The sequence below is a fragment of the Abramis brama genome (assembly GCF_963993115.1).
Source record: "Abramis brama genome assembly, chromosome: 21".
Lineage (NCBI taxonomy): Eukaryota > Metazoa > Chordata > Actinopteri > Cypriniformes > Leuciscidae > Abramis > Abramis brama.
The window spans coordinates 23,277,638-23,300,996 of NC_139983.1; the positions used below are offsets into that span (position 1 = coordinate 23,277,638).

General features: G+C 38.0%; 1 protein-coding gene across 1 annotated transcript in view; it reads right to left on the reverse strand.

Moving 5' to 3' along the window:
* Positions 1-23,359, reverse strand: part of ush2a (Usher syndrome 2A (autosomal recessive, mild)) — a 208,666-nt gene that overhangs the window by 156,874 nt on the left and 28,433 nt on the right. The window contains exons 10-18 of the mRNA XM_084096104.1: positions 17,885-18,080; positions 15,001-15,131; positions 13,369-13,564; positions 10,029-10,676; positions 7,376-7,559; positions 5,222-5,385; positions 3,441-3,599; positions 2,029-2,526; positions 612-890 (exon numbers count right to left, since the gene is read on the reverse strand). Coding sequence (XP_083952230.1) covers positions 612-890; positions 2,029-2,526; positions 3,441-3,599; positions 5,222-5,385; positions 7,376-7,559; positions 10,029-10,676; positions 13,369-13,564; positions 15,001-15,131; positions 17,885-18,080 — 2,455 coding nt within the window. The remainder of the gene's footprint in view (positions 1-611; positions 891-2,028; positions 2,527-3,440; positions 3,600-5,221; positions 5,386-7,375; positions 7,560-10,028; positions 10,677-13,368; positions 13,565-15,000; positions 15,132-17,884; positions 18,081-23,359) is intronic.

The window sequence follows — 23,359 nt, forward strand, 5'->3', positions numbered from 1 at the left end:
CTCAGACGATCTTGGAGGTGAAGATGCTGGATGTGGAGGTCCTGGGCTGGTGTGGTTACACGTGGTCTGCGGTTGTGAGGCCGGTTGGAGGTACCGCCAAATTATCTGAAACGCCTTTGGAGACGGCTTATGGTAGAGAAATAAACATTCAATTCACGGGCAATAGCTCTGGTGGACATTCCTGCAGTCAGCATGCCAATTGCACGCTCCCTCAAAACTTGCGACATCTGTGGCATTGTGCTGTGTGATAAAACTGCACATTTTAGAGTGGCCTTTTATTGTGGCTAGCCTAAGGCACACCTGTGCAATAATCATGCTGTCTAATCAGTATCTTGATATGCCACACCTGTGAGGTGGATGGATTCTCTCGGCAAAGGAGAAGTGCTCACTAACACAGATTTAGACAGATTTGTGAACACTACTTGAGAGATATAGGCCTTTTGTGTACATAGAAAAAGCCTTAGATCTTTGAGTTCAGCTCATGAAAAATTGGGACAAAAACAAAAGTGTTGCGTTTATAATTTTGTTCAGTGTAGTTACAGTGATCCTAGTTTAGCTTTGGTTTTTGTTTAAATGGCTTTCTTTGATAGGTCAAAGTGTGTTCAACTGACCTCCTTCTGCGGTACGTCCCACTGCCCACTCTGACAGGGTACTGCCGGCCATGTTAACTGTGAGTACTCTGAAGCGGTAGGTGGAAAATGCTTCTAGATTCGACACCACCGCAATGCTCTCAGGTGGAGTTAGAGCATTCTCATTGGCTGAACTCATTGATGGTCGTGGGTTCAGCCAGCCACTACTGAGGAAAACCCTTTGCTCTGGACTGTGACTGGTGGCATTTCTCTGCGACTCGTTCAGCAGCTGCATAAAGAGCTCATACCTGATAATTATACCTGGAGAAAAAAAAGAAAGAGACATATAGATGCCAATACCTTCTTCCACAATCCCTTATTAAGCCTCAGAAAGAGGCAGAAGATATTGAGATGTAAGACCGGCCATTGACAATTACACAATTACAGCTGCTGCATGAAATTATGTAGAAAAGAGAGGCAGACAGAGAGAATCAGATAGACACAATTAAACGGAGAGGAAATTCATTGAGAGAATTCTCTAAGGGCACTTTATAATGGTCCATGTTAATGAGCTAATTTGGCAAAAAGCATGATAACTGGCATTAAAAGTCATTGATATACAGAGGGCTATTTTGCGACGCTTTCAATGGCGCGAGGCACAATACATAATTGTATGCAGCAATCAACTGTTTTAAATGTGAAATGTTTCTTTGCGGCGCACAGTCCCATCAGTTTATATTGCGAAATGAAGCATGGGCTGAGCCTTAATCAAGCCTCTTGGTTGTAGATTAAAGTTCGTAAGGAATTAATTTTCATCCCGGCTGAGATCAAATGGCATCTCTATAATAGTATTTCTCATTATTGTAATGATGTAGCTGGAGACAGCTAAAAAGAAAGCTACGACAGAGCAGAAGAGCGTTTCAGCTCTGCCATGTGCATTTAGGAATCACTGTTAAATAAATGATGTCTAACAAAATCATACTCCCTCTAAATTAAAAAAAGGAGAGATATATTTGGTGACTATTTAAATGAAAAAAGACAACATTAGTTTCAACAAGTTTAACATCTTTCATCATATTAGGTCTGGTGGAAGACAAAAAAAGGACACAAAATGAAACTATGTCAAAATCAGGGGGTAGCGATCATTATAACAATGGGAACGCATTCCCCATGACTAAAATGGTGCGTATATTCTCAACCAGGAGGCCTCATCAAATTTCTATGGGAGCTGCAGAATGACTTAAAATTATTTAATTAAAATGTAAAAAAAAAAAAAAAAAAAAAAGAAACCTTCTGAAATTACAAAAATAATTATGGTTAATTAATTTAATATATGAGGGGCTAATCAAATATTGTGTTGGAGAACCACTGGCATATACCCATGCTTTAATGTGTGCCCCCTATTTTTCAAAGTGCCCCAGTTTAAAAACAGTGAAAAATGCTCTAAGGGTGTCAATACCGTTGGGTAACACTGGAGGTTCCCAGTCCACTTTGAGTAGAGAGGACCCTAGGGTTGTGATTCTGGGTGCAGGCTGCTGCTGGGGAGGTATCTGAGCGGTAAGTACGATCAGACTCTCGCTGCGAGCACAGCCTCCGTTAGTGCAAGCCTGCAGACTGAAGTTGTATCGAGTGAATGGTTGCAGCTCCTCAGCAGTAGCCTCTGTTTGAAGTCCTGTGTAGTGGATCCTCTCTTCTCCTGTCAGATCATGTATCGAGCTCAGGGTATAGCTGTCCATCGGACCAGTGGTGTTCAAGGGCTCTGTCCAGTTAAAGGAGGCGCTGGTGGGTTTGGCTCGACCCACAAGGGTTAATTGGAGCTCCTCTTGCTCGGGTACAGAAGACAGGGTGCGTAAACTGACCACGGCACTGCTGGTGTTAGCACGAATATTACTGGTGATGAGCTGGTAAGAGTATGTTGTATAAGGAGACAAATCGGCATCTGTGAAATGTATAGTTCCTGTATGAGAAAGAGAATAAGGAAGCTGTCAAATTATATTGATGACAAATGTTAGTGGAACAATGACATCACTACCATTCAAAAGTTCGGGAGTCAGACTCTTGGTCATAAAGGCCTAGTAATGTTTTTTTCAAGGCCAAGTACAAATTTTAATATTGTTAAATATTATTTATATTTATTTTAACTTTTTTATTCTCATATATTTTAAAAAGCAATTTATTCTCATTCTAATATGTTGATTTAATGCATCCTTGCTGAGTAATTTCTTTTAAAAAATAAAATATTACTGACCCAAAACTTTGCCATGTTCTTAGAAATTTCCTCTTTGTGTTCATGTTGATTTCATAAAGTTTTTTTAAAAACATTCATACTTTCAAGTTTCAATTTACTGAGGTGTCACCATCAAGTAAAAACATATTTCCCAATACTACAACAGTATAACATAAATTACATATTAAATAAAAAGTAAATAAATTTGTAATATATATATATATATATATATATATATATATATATATATATAGCAAAAATCATGAATTAATAATTCATAAAAATATTGTTTTTGGGGATTCACACCACATGATATTTTGAAACATGAACTAAAATCGCCTTGATGTAAAAAGGTCAAATTAACACAGTATTGAGAGTCTCTAGGGTTTTCTCTATGATATCATTTGAATCTATCAATATTATTGCATCACATTTGATTAGGACACAGAGTTTAAGTATCATTTAATTCCAGAACACAATATTATATTCTATCAAATTATTGCATCACATTTGATTAGGACACAGAGTTTAAGTATAATTTAATTCCAGAACACAATATTATATTATATACTACATAGGCAAATACATTATGGCAGCACCATAAAACATTTGATGTTCAGAAAATCTGCATTAGTCTGACTAACCGAACGGGTGCTGGCTATAGCTGGTCTGGATGATCTCTGAATCTCGGAGCAGAGTGTACGTCAGTGTATTGCTGTTGGGGGAGTCGGGGGCTCTCCAGCTCAGCTCTATGGTCGTGGAGTTCAGAACCCGGCCGAGGGGAGGAGGCTGCTGTCGGGGATCTGAACAGGAGTGGTTTAAGACAATGCATATTGCTGATAAATCCGTGAAAAAGAACTAAAGGTGGAAGAGACAAGGTTAAAGCACCACATCTGCTAGCTAACGGGAAAATGGACTATGAATATACAAGAGCAACAATCATTTGTTACATGTAAATAATGCTAACTTAATAAAAACTGTACTGGAGGGACATATTAGGGCTTTAAGAGACTTGGTGAGGTTAAGTGCTGTATGCTCTAAACACATACAGACCCATAAACAGGTCACCTTTCAGTATACATGCTGAATGTTTATAGACCAGATATGCACTGAACCAAGGAAGGGTATAAGATCATGAGAGAAATATAGAAATGATCAGAAATGTAGACAAAGATATAGAAATGTTCAGCTAAAACATAAGGATGCAACATGATTAAATTTGAGTGTCAGCTCATGTAAGTATTTTGAATAAAGTATGTAATAATTCCAGCGTAAATATCACAGCATTTGCGCAAAGGCGGTGAGTTTTGACCTTAGGTATGCTTCTCTTGCGTTAAACTTAGAAAGCAATTTGACTATATTGAAGAAATCTGCATTTAAATTACAGTCACTACAATAAAGAAACTCTCTGATATGATCTATAAGAGGCATTTTCCAATTTTTGAGCCAAATGGAATGTTGAGCCAAATAATTTTACTATTTAAGCATTAAGGCGATTTGTTTCCGGAACCGTGACATGGTTTTTCCTATTGAAAACCAAAGTTGGAGTAGTATATATCGAAGGGCTCGCCACTCTTTTAGCCACTAGCCTTTAATTTCTGTCATAATTTCCATCATGCTTGAAATCTTGTACCTTGGACGAGAGCATTGAAGATACTTTCAAAATGAACAAATTCCAGCAAAACCTTCAAAATCCTTCAAAACCAATTTATATTTGGGAAAAATAAATAAAGTATGAGTGCAAGTGCAACCCAGAGCTCAACGTGAACACAATATAAAAGCAACAAAAACTCCAATTTTCATTTCATGGGATCATGCTAATTAGAAATAAACTTAATTTAGCGATAATTTAATACTGAAAAATTATTGATAGAAATGTGCTTGGTGTCAATAAAATTTATTATTTGTATTGTGCGTGTGTTGTTATGCTTATTGCAGTATTGTGCCATTAGCTTATCAACATGCTAAAGTAAAACTATTGAAATCAGTTACGAGTTATTAATGTTTATATGATGTTTATGTGAATAAATATAAAATTTTTATTATAAATTTTATGCTATAGTTAAGTAAAACTAAAATTAATAAAAATAATTTTCATTAACTGAAATTAAGCTGAAATAAAATATAAATATTAGAGGAAAACCTTAAATGAAACAAAAATTACAAATGTTGTCTTGTCAACTTAATGAAATAAATTACAAAAAATACTAAAAATAAAACAAAAATAAATAAATTACATTTAAAAATACAATAAATAAATAAATACAAAAGCACATAACAAAATTCCTAAAACTAAAAACAAAACAAAAAAGTAAAAATAAATATAAAAATAAATACAAATATTGATAAATACAATAATAGTATATAAATAATACTAAAATAACACTGCTATAAAACTATTCCTCAAGTATATATTGATTCTGACCTTTACTGCAGCCCAGGTAGTTGTTTGGATCCATGTGACTGGCTCCCTCCACACAGGCATCACATTTATCTCCGGTCACATAAGGCTTGCACAAGCATTGCCCCGTCTGGGGGTGGCATGTGCCATTGAATCCCCCCACAGGATCACATCCACACGCCTCACACCTAGACACATGAAGATCACAAGAGACACAAAAACCATTTTCATAAGATAAAAAACAGTATCACTTCTTATGACATTGTCTATGTCTGTAGAGGACATGAAATCAGGTAATTAACCAAAAGTAACAAGTCCAGTTTTATTTACAAAAAACTGTGAGTCTCTCCGACTGGCTAAGATACGAAGAGTTGCACAAAGTGAATGTGTGCATGTTAGTGCGTGTGTGACTGTGAGAGATGGACTAAATGGAGGCATTCACAGATGCACCTGTCAGTGACACTTCTGGGAGGGGTGTAGGGGATGGAGGAGGAAAGGCCCTGAGGGGCCAGCAGCGGGTGATGCGGGGGCCAAGCGCCTGACACCCTCGAAAGCAGCTGATAAAAGCCACAGACTCTTAATGAGCTGAAAATTTGTTCTGTCAACTAGAGGGGTGTTTTGGGCAAAGCCACCCGTTTTCTAATGCGGTTCGACCTTGACTCCTCGGAAGGAGACAGTGAACTTTTATTTCCTTCCCCCGTCATGCAAAAATGAAGCCAGTTGAGGTATCAAATTCTGTGATCAGTACCAATATTGCGATGTTCCACATGCTTACATTCTCCATATTTGAAATATATCAGTAGCTTGCAGCTATCAAATAAATGACTCCAGATTGCGCCTCGACGTTTGTCTAGAACAGGTGTTGCAAATAGAGCTGGAAAGTTTGCAGACAAGAAATTGAGCAAGTTTGACTGGCAACAAGAAAAAACAGTGAGCAGATATGAATATGACCTACACTTCTGTTAAATAAAACTTTTTTCCCTGCAAGGTTAAATGATTAGCCAAGCACCATTCTCCATGTAGCCTATGTTTGTCATTTGCTGTGATGGCTAATCTTCCCTAACCATATTGCGGGTTTTTAACTACCTCTATTAGGTGGTCCGTAGCGGACTACCCAATATAAGAAAACAAAATAAGATGCATTGTCTTATTGATTCCGGGGCGGACAAATGAGTTTATAATATTTAGATAAAGAAATCTTTATTGTGTAGGATCTCCTGATGCAGTTCAAGCTTCCCCTCTAATCAGTTTAAATAGTTCATTTTTCATCCTTACCGGGCGAACGAGTGCAGCTGGATGGATTGCGTATGCAGTGATCTGTCACGACTCGTATGGATTAACAATTTGTGATGTCCGGTAGCTCGGTTGTTGATGCATTGAAAACACGCACTCATGCTATTTGCATCTCACCAGCCAACAATAATGTTCTCCCTACCTACTGCGCATCCCAACATCATATTTTTTATTTTGGGGGGGGAAACACTTAAAAGGTAAACGATGGTTAATATGGGAAGCATTGACGATGTCCCCCACTGTTCCTTTTCTTCACCCAGCATGGCTGGAGTAGTTATCTATCTCCTACAAGCCTTCAGGAAGGTCATTCAATGAGACTTCAACCAAACCACCAAGACTTAAATATAAAAATAATCAAAAGAAAATCTACCGTATGTGGGAAACGGAGAAAAAAAAAACATGAAAAATAATTTTCCAATCCATTGACTCCTGAGAATGCCAAGTTTTCCATCCCCAACTTAGGCCATATGTTCAAGCTGGGGAGCTGCTTTGGAGTATATCATTAAGACAGCTAACATATGATGTATTTACAACCTAATTGATGTATCCAACAAATCAACTATGCAGAGAGCATTAAAATGCAGCCTCGTTTAGAGGCAGGAGACTTTTAATGGCTAATTTGACCTTTGCTGGCTCTGTCTGAACCCGTGGGCCAGTAAGCAGCTAACTGGCTCAAATCGCTATGAAAAGTGATGTGCATGGTTTTCTAAATGGGCTTTATTCACTAGTGTTCAGTCTCGGTGACGGGAGGGAGGTCTGGAGTCATTTTTGACGGTGATTTACACTGTTCTATTTAACTTGAAGATATATCCTGCTGCATGTTAATAAATGAAAACGTCTTTCTCGAACATGACCGAAATAAGGGTGTTAGGCTATAGCACTGACCTGCCAGCGCTTGGATTAAAGCCAAAGAAGAGATCCTGGCACTGGTCGCATCTGCGACCGGTCAGTGATGGGTGAGCACACACACACTGCCCTGAGTGGGCAGCACACACCTGCCCCACTGCTCCGACCGAGTGACATTCACACACTTCACACTCGCTCATACCCGCCTCGGACAGGAAGAAACCTGCAATGACAGGATGCGAAGAAACACAAACAGACTCATTATGCATTTTGATTGTGTGCTCTCTGATTTACTTCCTCTTTTTTATCACTATGAAAATAAAAAAATCTGTCAACATTTCCTTGAGAAAAAGAGGTACGAAAAGTGCAAATTAATGTAATGTTTTCAAACACATAATAGTATGTTATTTACAATGATATGAAAATAAATGTATTTTAAATGTAGATAGTTGAACTGAAGAGTTCTTTTTTTTTACCCACTTAAGTAGGACTTAAGTACATCTTTATATGTAATTTCAGTGAAAAAGTCAATGGGGTCCAGTGTTGTTTTGAACACCAGTGACTTTCATTGTATGGACAAATTCTTTTGTTAACAGTTTGAACATCCAAAATACTTTAGAAGAAAGTAAGTCATAGAAATAATGACAGAATCTTCATTTTTAGGTGACTTATCCCTTTATTGGGATAAGTAGAGTACATCATTATCACTTTCGTTTCGAAAAAAGAGCTTCTCATACATTCTGACTAAAATCTCCTTTTGGCTTTCACAGAAGAAAGAAAATCAAGTAGGTATTAATTTTGTGGTTGAAATATTCCTTTAAGAGTGTGCTGGTCTACTTTTCTGTCTATATCTCCTTAAGAATAAAGTACGAGTTGAATCTCAAGGGCTCCGTCAGGCTCCTGCGCTCATCAATCAGACAGGGGGCGCTGAGTTTGAGATGTTTCAATCACAGGCTGCTTCCCCTCCGGTGAAATACGATAGAGGGGCTTCGTGAGGGGGAGCCTGGGGAGGGCCTGCAGAAACACAGTCATCAGTTCCCCCCACCCTCCACCAAATGGATCTCCCCCCGCTCCCTGTGCTTTCAATTTACTCCTGCCAGCCCCACTCTCCGTACACATGCTTTATGTGCCGGCATGGGCGGCCGAGGCTTTGGTGAGCAGCAGGTACGTCCGCATTATTTCATCATGTGTGGGGAGGCACGAGCTAGGGGAGGAATGACCGTACATCCTTGTCTAGTTAACGTGCGAGCTTAGCGCCCTCATATCATATGCATAGGCCAATACCAGACAAATCTATATGTCTAAATACCGGCAAAAAAACTATGTTGTGGGCATTTTCAGGTCGGTTTGACTGATTACCCACCAATGGAATGTATACTTGTATACAATGTATACTACTCTATAGAATGTGCACTTGTAGTGTACTTCAAATGTTAAAATGTTTTTGTTTTTTTAACTGTACTTGTTCTGTACACATAAAAAACATCAATAATACCCCACTGTGGCTACAGTGGTTGACGAGGATATTAAACATAATTTACTCACTTGTTCACTTTTATAGCCTTGTTGTGTTCATACTCACACAATTGCAAACTATTATAACTCAAAATTTCCAACTTGTAGATAAATAAAGATTAAAAGAGTTGTTAAGTCATGCCGTGGTGTAATTAGTTTAACTTTTTGTAATTAGAGCCTAACTTTTGCTTTTTACCTCTGCAGATTGTAGGCTTATAATTCATAAATGTGTTAATTGTGATGATTATCTTAATGAACAAAATGTCTAAGTGTCATAAACATGAGTTGGTCACAGAGCTTATTTTCTGCAATAATTCAAAAGCCAATATAACAGAAAAATCAGGGTAACACAACTTCTGGGTTGGCCTACAAAAATTTCTTTAATTTGTTCTTTAATCTGGTCTAAACTAGTCTGCGTTGTTTTATTATCAGGGTTTAAGGGTTGTTTAACAACCTTTTTATTGGATAATACAGCATTAGCATATCAACTATCCAAATTACAAATAGGGACACATCTCTACAGTACTCTAAAGGAAGAGGAACTTCCTTGGAAGACTGTGCTTGGCGTATAAAAGTGCAAGTTGGTTTTACAGTAAACAGTGAAACAGTGAGGGTTAATCTTAATTACGAATACAAAGGGACCAGCTGTTACAGTTGGTCCTGCCACACTGACACTTGGACCCCTGGCAGTGCACTTCTAGCACTTACTATGCTGCAAAGAATAAGAGAAGTGCAAACATTTCCACCCCCTGAAGTGCACTTGAGTCATGAGGCCAGCGCTGGCCCAACAACCACTGAGGGGGTTGATTGAGGGTACATGAGGAATGGCCTGTAGCTATGCTAGTTAAACGCCATCGGCCAAAGTGACTGCCAAACACATTCAATTCCCAGGCACAATCTAGGGAAAAAGGAAAAACAAAACAATGCAACAGCTTGCAGAGCCAAGAACAAAATGCGAGGGAGTCATTAGTTAAGGAAAGGAAGAGAGTGCTTTGTAATTCAAGAGATGTTTACTCAGACACTTCAAATGTGATGCACAATGCCTAGGAATCACGGTAAACAACAAAAGCGATGACTTCACTGGCATCGCCAACACAGTATAATGAGCTTACAAAACCTTATACACCTTGTAAATACACACATAGTAAGATATTCAAATCGGTCTGAAAGCACCAACCTGGTTTACAGGTTCCACAGTCTCGGCCGTAGCGTGTAGGCTGGCACACGCATTGACCGCTAGCAGGATCGCACACGGTTGCAGGCACGGTACCCATGTGGTCACATTGACATGGTTGACATCCATGTGTGGCATTGGCAGAACTCAGGTTGTAGGTGTGAACGGAGCATCGATTACACCGCAGCCCCTGTACGTTGTGTTTACACGTGCATTGGCCCGTGTTCTTGTCGCACACATCTGAGCCATTCACCGTGCCTCTGAGCTCGCACTGGCAAGGCAGACAGCCCAAAGAATTGCTGCGGTCCAGACTGTGGTATCCGTCCCGGCACACGTCACATTGTCGGCCCTCGGTGTGAGGTTTGCACTTACACTGTCCTGATACCGCATCGCAGGAGGTACCGAGAACGGATCCGTTCAGACTGCAGTCGCAGGCAAGGCAGACTCCACTGCCATTCAGACCGTAGAAGTGAGAAATGCAGGTGTCACAGAGGAGGCCTCGCACACCATATTTGCACTCGCACTGGCCGGTGAAGGGATTACAGAACTGGTGCAGAGAACCCCGTGGGTCGCAGCCACAGGGAACGCAGCCGTTGGGATCTGTGCCATTGAGGAATTTGAAGCCGTAGTTACATCGGTCACATGTTAGACCTAAGTGTAAAAAAAGAGGAGACAACTATCAGTGCTATTCCCAACCAGAACCCCAGGGGGTACTTAAGCAGGTTTCAGGTTTTGCCTTGATAAATTTAACAAGGCAAAACTTTTGCTTTGTTAAATCTAAAGAACTAAAATTTTGAAATTTTTTAAAGAAAAGAGCTCTCAGATAACGGCTCAACGGACTATTTTAAAAGGCTTTTTTAGGAAAAAAACAAATATTTATTTATATAGTTGTTAATTTAAAATTAACTATAAATATACAGGTATAGTAAATATATATATAAAAAAAATATATATATATTTTTTTTTTTACTACCAGGATTCCATTTCATTTCATCCTTTATTGCATGTAATTGTGATGTTTTAGTTTTTTTGCTTTAATAATTTTTAAAGTTTAATTGCAAATTCCAAATAAAAAATATTTACACAAAAATTTGTAATAAAAATAAAAATAAAACAAAAAATGTTGACTTTATATTTCAGTTTTACTTTATTTTTTATTCTACATTTTATCTCACATTTACCTTTTTATTTTATTTTACTCTGAGGTTGAAACAGGCATCCATTACTTTCATTGCATTATGTTACTTGAGGGGAAAAAGTGAAATTCAATTTATGTGGATAACACTAGTAACAGAATATATGTGCAAATGTGCTTTCTTTTACAGATTGCAGCATTTCATTCATCTTTCGTTCAAACAAATTCTATTCAAATTCGCCTTACCATCCACAAACCACAAACCTTGACATCTGAAAGGATTTGGTTTTGGCCTTTACATCATAACCCACATCGCATAACACAATGTAGTATATAGTAAACAAATAAATAAATCAGTGAAATATTACACAAGGAATAAAAAACGAAATTGGTAATGTCATCATTAAGTGAGCCCCTTTCCCAATGATGAATTACTCACCTCGGGCATAACACTTAATTTCTCTAAAAGGAAAATAAATAAATTAAAAGACCCAAGAAGGGGAAGGGAAAAAAGTAAAAATAACTACGAGGCTAAAAAGAATTACAGCTCATTTGGAGACCCTAAAAGGTGGTCTACGTGGAATCAAATCATATCAAGTTTTTTAAAATGTGTGCGGTGCTTATTTGAATATGCCATACATATTCCTGACAGGTAATCTATTCCTAATGTTGCTGAGCAGCGCCTACAGGGCAAACCGTTTACAGCCATAAGTACTGAGAACTCCACACTTCTCCACTGCTGTGTATTTCGCTACAGAGCTCCACTTTAATGAATTTAGATATTAATATATTGCTCCCTACCCACAGTTAAACCTCATTACAACATTATGTTAAATGCACAATGTGACACAGATGAATACTCCAATAATATCACGCCAAAGGTGCTGCAATTTGTCATTGTGCTCATGGCTTGTAGATGTTGGAAAAAAGCTATGGTAACCGTGTGCCGTCCAACTGTGAATATAAAAAGAAATTAACTACTAACTTTTAGAACAAAGTGCAGGCAAAATATGTAAGTCTTGAAGCTTAAGATATTATTTTTTGGTTAAATTGAAGTGAATTTGGTTAACCTGTGAGATATGTGCATTTAACTGCCCGTTGGTGCACCCGTGGAGTGGGACGTGCACCAGCGCAGCCCACATTTTATCAGTAATGCTTTTCTGCATAATATTCTCATACATCAACATTTCAAAGCACATTGTGTACGCAGAGTACTTTGGACGCTTGATAAATTTTGTCCTTATGAAGCTGCGGCTGGCCTCAAACGCGCTGGAGGTAATAAATTGCCTTAATCAAATCTAATTTCTGAAAAATACCTGTGGGAACTACAAACAAAGAAGCAGGTCTTGTAAGAAGCGTGAAAAATAAGGAAGACAGGGGCAGTTTATTATAATCAACTTGGCATTGAATTACAAAATTAAAATGAGGTGGCCCTTGATATCCTGGCTTAGCAATACACATGATCTTCTAAGTAACATTCTTTTGCATTTCATAAGAAAACGGTTCAAAGGTACAAAGAAGAAGAAAAAAAATGGAACAGATTTATCGCAAAGGACCTGGAATGCCTGGAAAAGCTGGAAGAAAAATCCTTTTGGCTGCTGCTCATAATAAATTCGTGAAAAAAACAGGGCTTTGCCAGAAAAAAAAAAAAAAGGAGCTTGATGGTAAACAATTTAATCATGCCATTTACATATGCAGCACAGCGGAGCGATCACTGTATGCTTCATATGTTTTCATTTCAGAAATTAGAAAGTGCAGATAAGTAGCAAATGAATAATTTCTAATTATATATATATCTATATATATGTTTTTTTTTTTTTTTTTTTTTTTGGGGGGGGGGGGTATATTTGAAATGAACATGAAATAATAGATAGTTGACGTCCTGGGATTTGAATTAAATTAGGTAACAATTATGATAAACTTGATATAAAATTTCCCTTTTACATTCATTTACATTTCACGATAAATCTTAATGTCGACAAAAATTAAGATCATGACTTTTACGTCAACTACCTATTTATTTTGTTTATGTATTTACTTTTTGCTCTCTACATTTTATCAAGTTTGTGGGAATTAACAGAGAGAGAGAGAGAGAGAGACAGAGAAAAAGGCTGAGAGACAGAAAAAAGAAGTTGGAGAGAGAGGAAGAGAAGGATGGGAGAAGAGAGCAAAAGAGCGAAGGAGGGCGCAATGCTGCTTGATACGTACCGATTACGTTTGCCTTGCACTGGCATTGACCTGAGTCCTGGTGACAGGTAATATCTGGCTGCACGGTCCCGGCGGTATTGCAGTTACAGGCGCGGCAGCCGTCAGCCAGCGCCGACTGCAGCTTGTAGAATCCGTGTTGGCACTGATTGCACTGTCTGCCAGACACATGTCGCTTGCACTTACACTGCCCCCCGATCTGTGGAGGAAGGAGAATGTCACGTGACCGTGCTCCAATTAGTCAAGTTGAGCAGGGCAGTGTGAGTGTGTGTGAGTCATGGATGGGCAGCTCTGCTCTGTCTCTACCCCCCACCCCGCCGATCCCCATTTGGGCTGCTGGGATGCTTTTTATCTCCATTACAGAGAACGGAGTGGTTTAGGATGGGGGAGAAGAGGTCACAACACCTGAGCTCACAAGCTGCCATTGTGCAGAGGGTCATGTGGCTTAACAAAACGGATCCTTTCTTTGGGATGGATTGAAAGTACCAGCTGTTTGAATGAATGAGGGGGAAATATTTGATACTTCTGACATGAACAGCTACCGTGATGCTGGCAATAAAGTGGTGCTGATACGAAAGTCAATAACAAACCAATGCTTTGGAAAGATGACAAGTGGACTTTTGGGAAAAGTAGTTCAAACTACATTTTGCTAATGCTTATAATATAATATATTTTTTAGGGCTGTGCAATGATTAATCGCATCCAAAATAAAAGTTTGTGTTTACATAATATATATGTGTGTGTACTGTGTATAATTATTTTCCATTGCATATATAAATACACACACATGCATTATTATATATTTGAGAATATTTGCATGTAATTTTGAAAAATCTGAAAAATCAAAATTTGCCAAGAAAACATAATCCCTACCCAGCACCTAAAAGAAACAGCCCAACTAACAGTGTAAAGTCATTAGCATATGTGAGGAAATAATCATTCTGATAATTTAAATAAGGTAACAATCTAACATGGGGCTGACCCAGCCATTGATTCTGAATTTGTCATCCAGTATATCTATCGACATGGATCTGTTCCTCCAAAATGCCTTTCATGATGCTAAGATAAAGGAAAAGGTGGGGGAGAATTCTCCTGAGAGAGGCTCTCATGACGACACTTTTACATACTCCCAACTGATCAAAACACTGATAAATGCTGTTGTGAATACTAAAGTCCTCAGCCAATACATCAATGCAAACCTCTCGAGAAGGATTGGCCAATATCGTTATCTGAATCTACAATTCTCAATTCCGTCACAAAGCCGGGGATCAAAGCCTGAGATGTCTTCCTTTAAATATGCACAGAGATTGCCTTGCCGGTACCGTTGCACCTCAAAATTCTTGAATGTTATTTAACATCATAAATATCAGATCAATGAGTAGGACCATATGGAATCATATGGAGTCAAAAATCTGCAAAAATCTGTATAAAGTACTCTTATTTGTTGTGGAAATTATTATTAAATGAATCAAAATATCTAATAAATGAATATAAATATGCAAAAAGCAAGGGATAAACTTGGTAAATGATAGGGGTTCAATATCTGCTTTCTGCGCAGGCCTTTTTATTAGAAGTGCGACAATTTTTGTGGATAAAGAATGAATAATGTGTTTGTGTGTGCATGTCTACACTTACCGGCTCACATTCTAAACTGCCATTGGCGGTCCCGGCGCTGTGGCACTCACATGGTTTACACACGTCCTTGGCCCACAGGAGTGTACCCACCTCCCTGTAGAAAAGACTCTGACACCGCTCACAGTTCCTGCCTTTAAACCCAAAGACAGTGAGTGTCTATGTGTGCTTGTAGAAGGAAATGGGTGGGGGGAGGGGAAATTGATGCCAACCTATTAAAATTCAATCATATCATAGGACTATGATTTCAAATTAAAAAACTGCAGTCTTGGGAGAGGTCCGGCGAGAGTGTGTAATTTTCTAAGGTGTCCATTTTAATGTCCTCTTTCATCCCTACCTGCCACTGCGCCTGATGCCCAGCATATGAAACAATGAACCCGTTAGCATGGCCTGATTTACTTCATTAAATGTCCATCTGTTTTCGCTCTGATGCATTATTTCGATTTTTCTGCTCTGTTTTTTGATGCTTTCATTACATCACTGCTATTTCTCCAGCTGTTATAATTAACAATTTCTGGTTTTCATGCCATATTGGAAAAATACTAAATTATTTTATAAAACATATGAAAGAAGTAGGTCCAATATGGGTTTTTCCAATAATCGACTGGGATATCTTGTATGGAAGCTTGTTTCCGCCATTGAATAAAAAATAAAAAAGGTAATTGTGACTTTTTATCTTAGTATTGTGTGATATAAACTCGCAATTGCGAGTTATAAAGTCAGAATTGTGAAATATAAACTCGTAATTCTGAGAAAAAAAGTCAGTATTTTTTTTCCCTCAGAATTTGACCTTATAACTTGCAATTGTAGGTTTATATCTCACAATTCTGAGAAAATAAGTCAGAATTGCGAGATTTAAACTTGCTAAAGCGAGAAAAAAGTCAGAATTGCGAGACAAACTCGTAATTTCGGGGGGAAAAAGTCAGAATTGTGAGATATAAACTAGCAATTGCAAATTATAAAGTCAGAATTGTGAGGTATAAACTCGCAATTGCGAGAAATAAAGTTAGAATTGCAATATATAAACTCACAATTCTGACTTTTTTCTAGCAATTACAAGTTTGTCTCACAATTGCGAGTTTATATCTCACAATTCTGACTTTATAACTCGCAATTGCTAGTTTATATCTCGCAATTCTGACTTTAAAACTCGCAATTCGGACTTTATAACTCACAATTCTGACTTAACTTGCAATTGCGTGTTTATCTCGCAATTCTGACTATATAACTCACAATTCTGACTTTATAACTTGCAATTCTGACTTTAGAACTCACAATTCTGACTTTAGAACTCACAATTTTGAATTTAGAACTCGCAAAATTTAAATTGTTTTATTCCATGGTGGAAACAAGCTTCCATAATCTAGAGAGCAAGATTATTTTAATGGTAATATAGAATTATCTTAGACATTTCTACACAATATTTAATCAAATTTGTATATATAATGTACAGCAGAAACTCTGAAACTTTCAAGTTTCAATTACATTTACAGATTTAAAGGTGCTGTATGTAACTTTTTCACTCTACTAAAGCATAAAAATACCATAATATGTTTGCAAATATTGAGGAAACATGTTAAGTTCACATACTCGTTTCTCTGAACACTGTTTCTTACTACACTTCTACAGCCAGTTATTTTACTTTGAAATGTGCGTTTCGAGGCTGGAATGTTTGTTTTTGTTTTGGTCTGTGATACTGCACGTTGCCAATTTTCATTGTCCATTGCACTCGTTCCTGTTGCGTGTGCTCAAACTGGCAACCTGTGTGAGTGGCGTCCAGTCTGAGGAGGAGGTGGCGGGAGAAACGACGATCTCTGATATTTTGAATTGGAATGCAGTACCTATTTCGACCACTAGTTATCATTCTTAAAGACTGCACCTTTAAAGGGTAACTAAACCCTAGACCAACTTTTTTTAGTTAATGATCTGTAAGAATGGGGCTTTATTAGTGCTGTTCATTGATTCGAGTAACTTTTTTGACATTTGGGTATAAAGTGTTAATTTTACAATATATGGTGTAAAAACGTCTGAGTGCTGCCCTCTTAAGGTTGAACGGTGGCTACTGCAGTTGAATTTTCCTATTGGATGTTGCGGTGGCAAGTGACGTAAGCAGGTTCCAGCTCACCACGCCCCTGGTACGAGCTCACCACACCCTTGGTACGAGCTAGCGTAGATTTATCTGTATTGTACAGTGGGCAGGAGGGTACTTAGGTGTAGTGTTGCTGGTTGCAACAGCACTGCTGGACTGCATAGCTTTCCAGCAGACTTGGAAATTAGCCGCCAGTGTTTGCATGCACTTGGCCTGGAAGACCGTGAGTGTGAAACCTGCATTTTACGCGGGATTGCTTCTCCAACGCAGTAGAGGTGGAAATGGGCTTCTCCACACAGCTCGCGCTGAAAAGCGACGCAGTGCCAAATGCTGCTCCTCCTACATAGACTCCACCACCGCAGCGGCGTCTTGATGTGAGTGATCATATATATTTTAATCACAATTTATGGTTAGGCTAAAGTTAATCCTCTGGGGTCGACAAACGCGTCGGCGTATTTTTCTGGATTTTTTCACATAGCGGCAAAATATGAAAATGCCTACAGAGAGCGCGCGCTATTGACATCAACTCGATAAAACTCATCAGATGCATGTACTTTACGTCATCTTGCGACCCTGTGAGCAAACTCTCCATTTTAGAGAGTCTGACAGCAGGTCTCAGGTGCACGCCCCCCCGCTCACGGTTCGTCCCCTCTATCTCCGCTGGGGTCTGCCCACTTTTCTAGCATTTTTCAAATATTGCCAGTGGGTGGAGTCAGGCTCTGACCAGGGGTTTAGTTACCCTTTAAATTAGTTAAATTTTTTACAATCGCTCTCTGAAAAAACATCATATGCTGTTACCTGTGGTGTTATGTGTACAGTTATCACACACCCCTCCACCTCCTCTGAAGTGCTCTCCAGGTTGAGGGTCCAGGCTGACGTTGTAGTGGCAGGAAGAGGAGTGGCCGTAGCACTGGCATGGGCGGCAGTTGTACGCCTGTACCTGATCTCCAGATCTGAAGGGCTTGTCATTGAAGAGAGGAGAGCAGCGATCGCACTGTTGGAGAGAGTAAGAGATCAGAGCACATCTACATACATCATCTACATATACATTTATCAGCAATATCCAGATGTGACCTCAAGGTTTAATAGTAAAGTCCCCACAGTCAAAAATAACAGTTTTTCCATATGTACAAGACAGAGTAAAATCAGCTCATTTATTATAAGTGACTTTCAACAACTGAACTATTTTATTAGGACACTCTCATCGACCATACATCTCATAATCGAAAGAGAGAGACGGAAAGGCAAGAGGAGAAAAATTAGTTTTTTGAGCCTTTATTGGCCAAGTATTTGATTTTTGTGAACAGTCATTACAAATTACGGAGAACACGGGAGGCATCAAATGAAATGATTAAAAATGTATTATAAAAGGCAAAGGAGTCCCCAGTGACTGCTCAAGCTGTGGCAGAGGCTCGCTGTGTCAGGCTGCTGTTTGGGCAGCCGTAGTGGGCCGTGAGCCCGGAGGGAATTGCAAATTCAGCAGGCTGGATGCTAGAAGAGCCAGACACAGACCACCCGCCATACAGCCTTCTATGCCAATCAGGGGTCTGACTGTCAAGCTACAGGGATTTAGATTTTTATATATCACAGAATGTAGTTTCAGAACGAGCAAATATAGGTGCAACAGTTTTGGCATACTAAAACATAAATTAGCCTACAAAAACACATGCCAGATATGAATATCCTCTACAGTTTTATAAAAATAATAATCAAACGGTTTATAATATGGTTTGGAATTTTTCTAAAGAAATTGAAACAAACTTTATTTTAAGGTGACATAGTTGTACATTTTACATGTACTTACTATTGTGATAACAATAATGATGTATATTTACAAGCAACTCACCCTAAACCTAACCATATAGTTAATTAATATTACTCAATACTTTTTGTACTTACACAGTAACAATGTCAACTTGAAATAAAGTTGAACCCAAACAACAAACAAACAAATAAATAAATAAAAATTAATTTGAAGAAAATTTATTAATAAAATGATTAATAAAAAGTCATTTTATTCAATCAAACTAATCATATGTGAAAACTATGGAAGCTTGTTTCCGCCACAGAATAAAAAATTAAAAAGGTAACTATTTTATCTCACTTTTTTTTCCTCACAATTGCGAGTTTATATCTTGCAATTCTGACTTTATAACACGCAGTAGGGAGAATATGATATAAAGTTGCAATTCTGAGAAAAAATGTCCATCTTTTTCGGACATAATTTATGTGGTCGACCAAAGTTGATCAATATGAAAAATGCAATTAAGTAGACTAATCTAAATCCAAAATTTCATCCACAAAACTAAACCCACAGAACAGAGATCGGCATACACAAGTATTGTGTGTTTTGTATTCGTCTCCAGTGTGCAAGGAGTCGGGCTCCAGTGGGAAAAGAGCCTTCATCCCGTGTGAAAGGCCTCTGTGAATGCCATGGCTAATTTCACGCTCCCTCAGGAAAGGTCTGCGCGTGGCTGCACCAGTAGCGAGCCTACAGTTAACCTTTAGCCTGTTAGAAAACACAAGGATTTAACGATGCATTGCCAAAAATGGCATTCTCCATCATTTAAATGATATTCATAAGACTAAAGGGATCATACCAAGGCTAACATTGTAGCAGGTTAAAAAACTTTAAATCAGTAATTATAGTGGAAGAGACACGAACATTTCATTATGCTTAACTCTATATTGAAACACTGTGAATATGTCTGATATTTAAAGTGAGCAAAATTTTGCTGAGAATATTGCCTTTCATAATTAGTGATGCACCAGGTAATTAAATTAGAATCTATCAAACCAAACTACATTGATTGATTAATTGATTGTACCCTTAAATAGCTTCAATCAATCAATCAATCAATCAATAAACAAACAAAAAAAACCAAATAAATAAATAATATTATTAATGATGTCATCCTGATAGGGTGACATATACTGCATATTTATATATTAGGGTGACAGCATTAAACTTAAAAAATGTATTTATATATATATTTATATATATATTATATATATATACTGTATATATAAATTCAACTAATTAAAACTAGAATACGCAATCAATTCTATAGCAGAGTCAAAAACAGAGATGAACAACAGTATTTAACAAAATATTTAAAGAAATGCCTCACAGGGCCTCAAATAATCCGTAAATCCTTGTAGTGAATGTTTTTTGTAAATCGTTTTATTCAGGTGGTTCACAAAAGGAGGCCATGAGTCTTTCAGACAAATTAATTCACCAATATGAATGTTATTTATGAAAGAGTGAACAGTGTAGAAGAGCATTCTAGTATTCAGTTAGTAGCAGTGGTGTAGTCTACGTGATACGCAGGTATACGCCGTATACCCACTAGAAAAGGCCAAGGATTTCCGTATACCCACTTAAAAAATCGTGAGGATACTTAACAACTTCGTTTTGTGTCAGAACTTTCACACTTTCATTCATAAATTCACCCCGTCAGTGTTTGCGAAGCGACACCGAATCGCGGAATCCAGTCACAAATGGAGCTTGCTAAGCAGAACGTCATCACGGAATTTGGCTATTTTTGAATTAATAAATCAAAAGTAGGGATATGATATGGATGGACTAGTGTCTGTGAATATTAAAGTTAAAAGAGACTGCAATTGTTCTACACGTCTCCGGGAATGAGCGCTCAATGTGTGCTCCACTACGCACGCACACACACACACACACACACACTGAAGCACGCGTGACTCACGCTCGTGGTGTTTTCAGCGTTTCACTGTATTGAGACATGATGTAGGATAGGATACACATGTGCACTTTCATCGCAGAGCTGCTATGAGAGTCAATGCACAAGAATTTCACCATTTAATTTGACAAAACTATCATCATTCATTCGTTTCATATAGCCTACACATAGAAACTGTAATGTCTTCAAAACAACCTGTCAAAATAAAAGTTCGGTATAACTTGAAGAAATTATAACAGAAATATATTACTATTGCACAGTAGAGTATACTTCAAGTAGGCCTAATAATAATAATAATAATAATAGTTTATTAAAACACACAGAAACTCAAATGTCTACAACCCACCAAAATAAAAGTTTGGTCTAACTCAAAGAAATTAGAAAGAAATTGCACAGTAAAATGAATTTTAAAATAATAATAATAATAATAATAAAATCTATTAAAACGTTATTTTAAGGGAATATCACACAAGTTTTCATACATGTTATAATTTAAACAGTAAACTTGCCAAACCAATAACACCTTTTTTTTTTTTTTTTTTTTTTAAACACCATTTCTAAAGGTAAATTTGTATTTGTGCCTATAATGTTTCATTATTTAATTTTTTTAATTTTTTTTTAAATTGTCAGCTGATAAAACCTGTGCTTCAGGGACCATATTCATATAACATCTAAGGCTAAATGTAGCTCTTAACTGGCTAAATTAGCCAGATTCCCAGTGAAATGCTCTCAGACAACAAGTGCAGTGAGTTTGCTTCTTTCTTCTCTGAGAAAATCAATAATATCAGAAAGGTGATCAGCACATCCTTGAGTTGCCCTGGGGTCAGACAGATCAAACCGCCTGAGAAAGTAGTTACTATGTCTGATTTCAAAGAAATTGATGGCAAAATTTTGGAAGAAACCGTACCTTAAAACATCAACCTGCGCTCTTGACACACTTCCCACATCATTTTTCAAAAGTGTGTTAAACTGTTTAGAAGCAGATCTCCTAGAAGTGGTAAATGCCTCACTTCTCTCTGGGAGTTTTCCAAATTCCCTGAAAACTGCTGTTGTCAAGCCCCTCCTGAAAAAGAGCAATCTGGATAAGACCATATTAAGCAACTATTGACCGATCTCAAATCTTCCTTTCATAGGCAAGATCATTGAAAAAGTTGTCTTCAATCAGCTGAACAAATTCTTATGCTCAAATGGATACTTTGACAATTTTCAATCTGGTTTCCGACCGCACCACAGCACAGAGACAGCGCTCATAAAGATAATAAACGATATTCGCTTAAATACTGATTCCGGCAAAATATCAGTGCTGGTACTACTCGACCTCAGTGCTGCATTTGACACTGTCGATCATAACATACTTCTTGACAGGCTGGAAAACTGGGTGGGGCTTTCTGGGATAGTCCTAAAATGGTTCAGGTCATACTTAGATGGGAGAGGTTATTATGTGAGTATAGGAGACCATAAGTCTGAGTGGACATCCATGACATGCGGAGTCCCTCAAGGCTCAATTCTTGCGCCACTCCTGTTCAACCTGTATATGCTCCCAATGAGCCAAATAATGAGAAAGAACCAAATTGCTTACCACAGCTATGCAGACGACACACAGCTCTACTTAGCCCTATCGCCTAACGATTACAGCCCCATTGACTGCCTGTGCCGATGCATTGACGAAGTCAACAGTTGGATGTGTCAAAACTTTCTTCAATTAAACAAAGACAAAACTGAAGTCATTGCGTTTGGAAACAAGGATGAAGTTCTCAAGGTGAATGCATACCTTCACTCTAGGGGTCAAACAACTAAACATCAAGCCAGGAATCTTGGTGTGACACTAGAGTCAGACCTTAGTTTCAGTAGTCATGTCAAAGCAATAACTAAATCAGCATACTATCATCTGAAAAATATTGCAAGAATTAGATGCTTTGTTTCCAGACAAGACTTAGAGAAACTTGTTCATGCTTTCATCACCAGCAGGGTGGATTATTGTAATGGACTCCTCACTGGCCTTCCCAAAAAGACCATAAGACAGTTGCAGCTCATACAGAACGCTGCCGCCAGGATTCTGAGCAGAACTAGAAAATATGAACATATCACACCAGTCCTCAGGTCTTTACACTGGCTCCCAGTTAAAATTAGGATTGATTTTAAAGTATTATTACTGGTATATAAATCATTCAATGGCCTAGGACCTCAATACATTGCAGATATGCTCACTGAATATAAACCCAGCAGATCACTTAGATCACTAGGATCATATCAGCTAGAAATACCAAGGGTTCACTCTAAGCATGGCGAGTCCGCTTTTAGCTATTATGCCAGCCGCAGCTGGAACCAGGTCCAGAGTAGATCAGATGTGCTCCTACAGTAGTCACTTTCAAATCCAGACTCAAAACACTTCTGTTTAGCTATGCATTTAATGAATGAGCACTGTGCCATGCTCGTCCAACTATCTGTACTGTACTGTACTGTATTTTATTTTTTATTTTTCTAAACTGTTTTAATTATTCTTATTTCTTTTTATTATTTTAATTTCTTCTATGTAAAGCACTTTGAATTGCCATTGTGT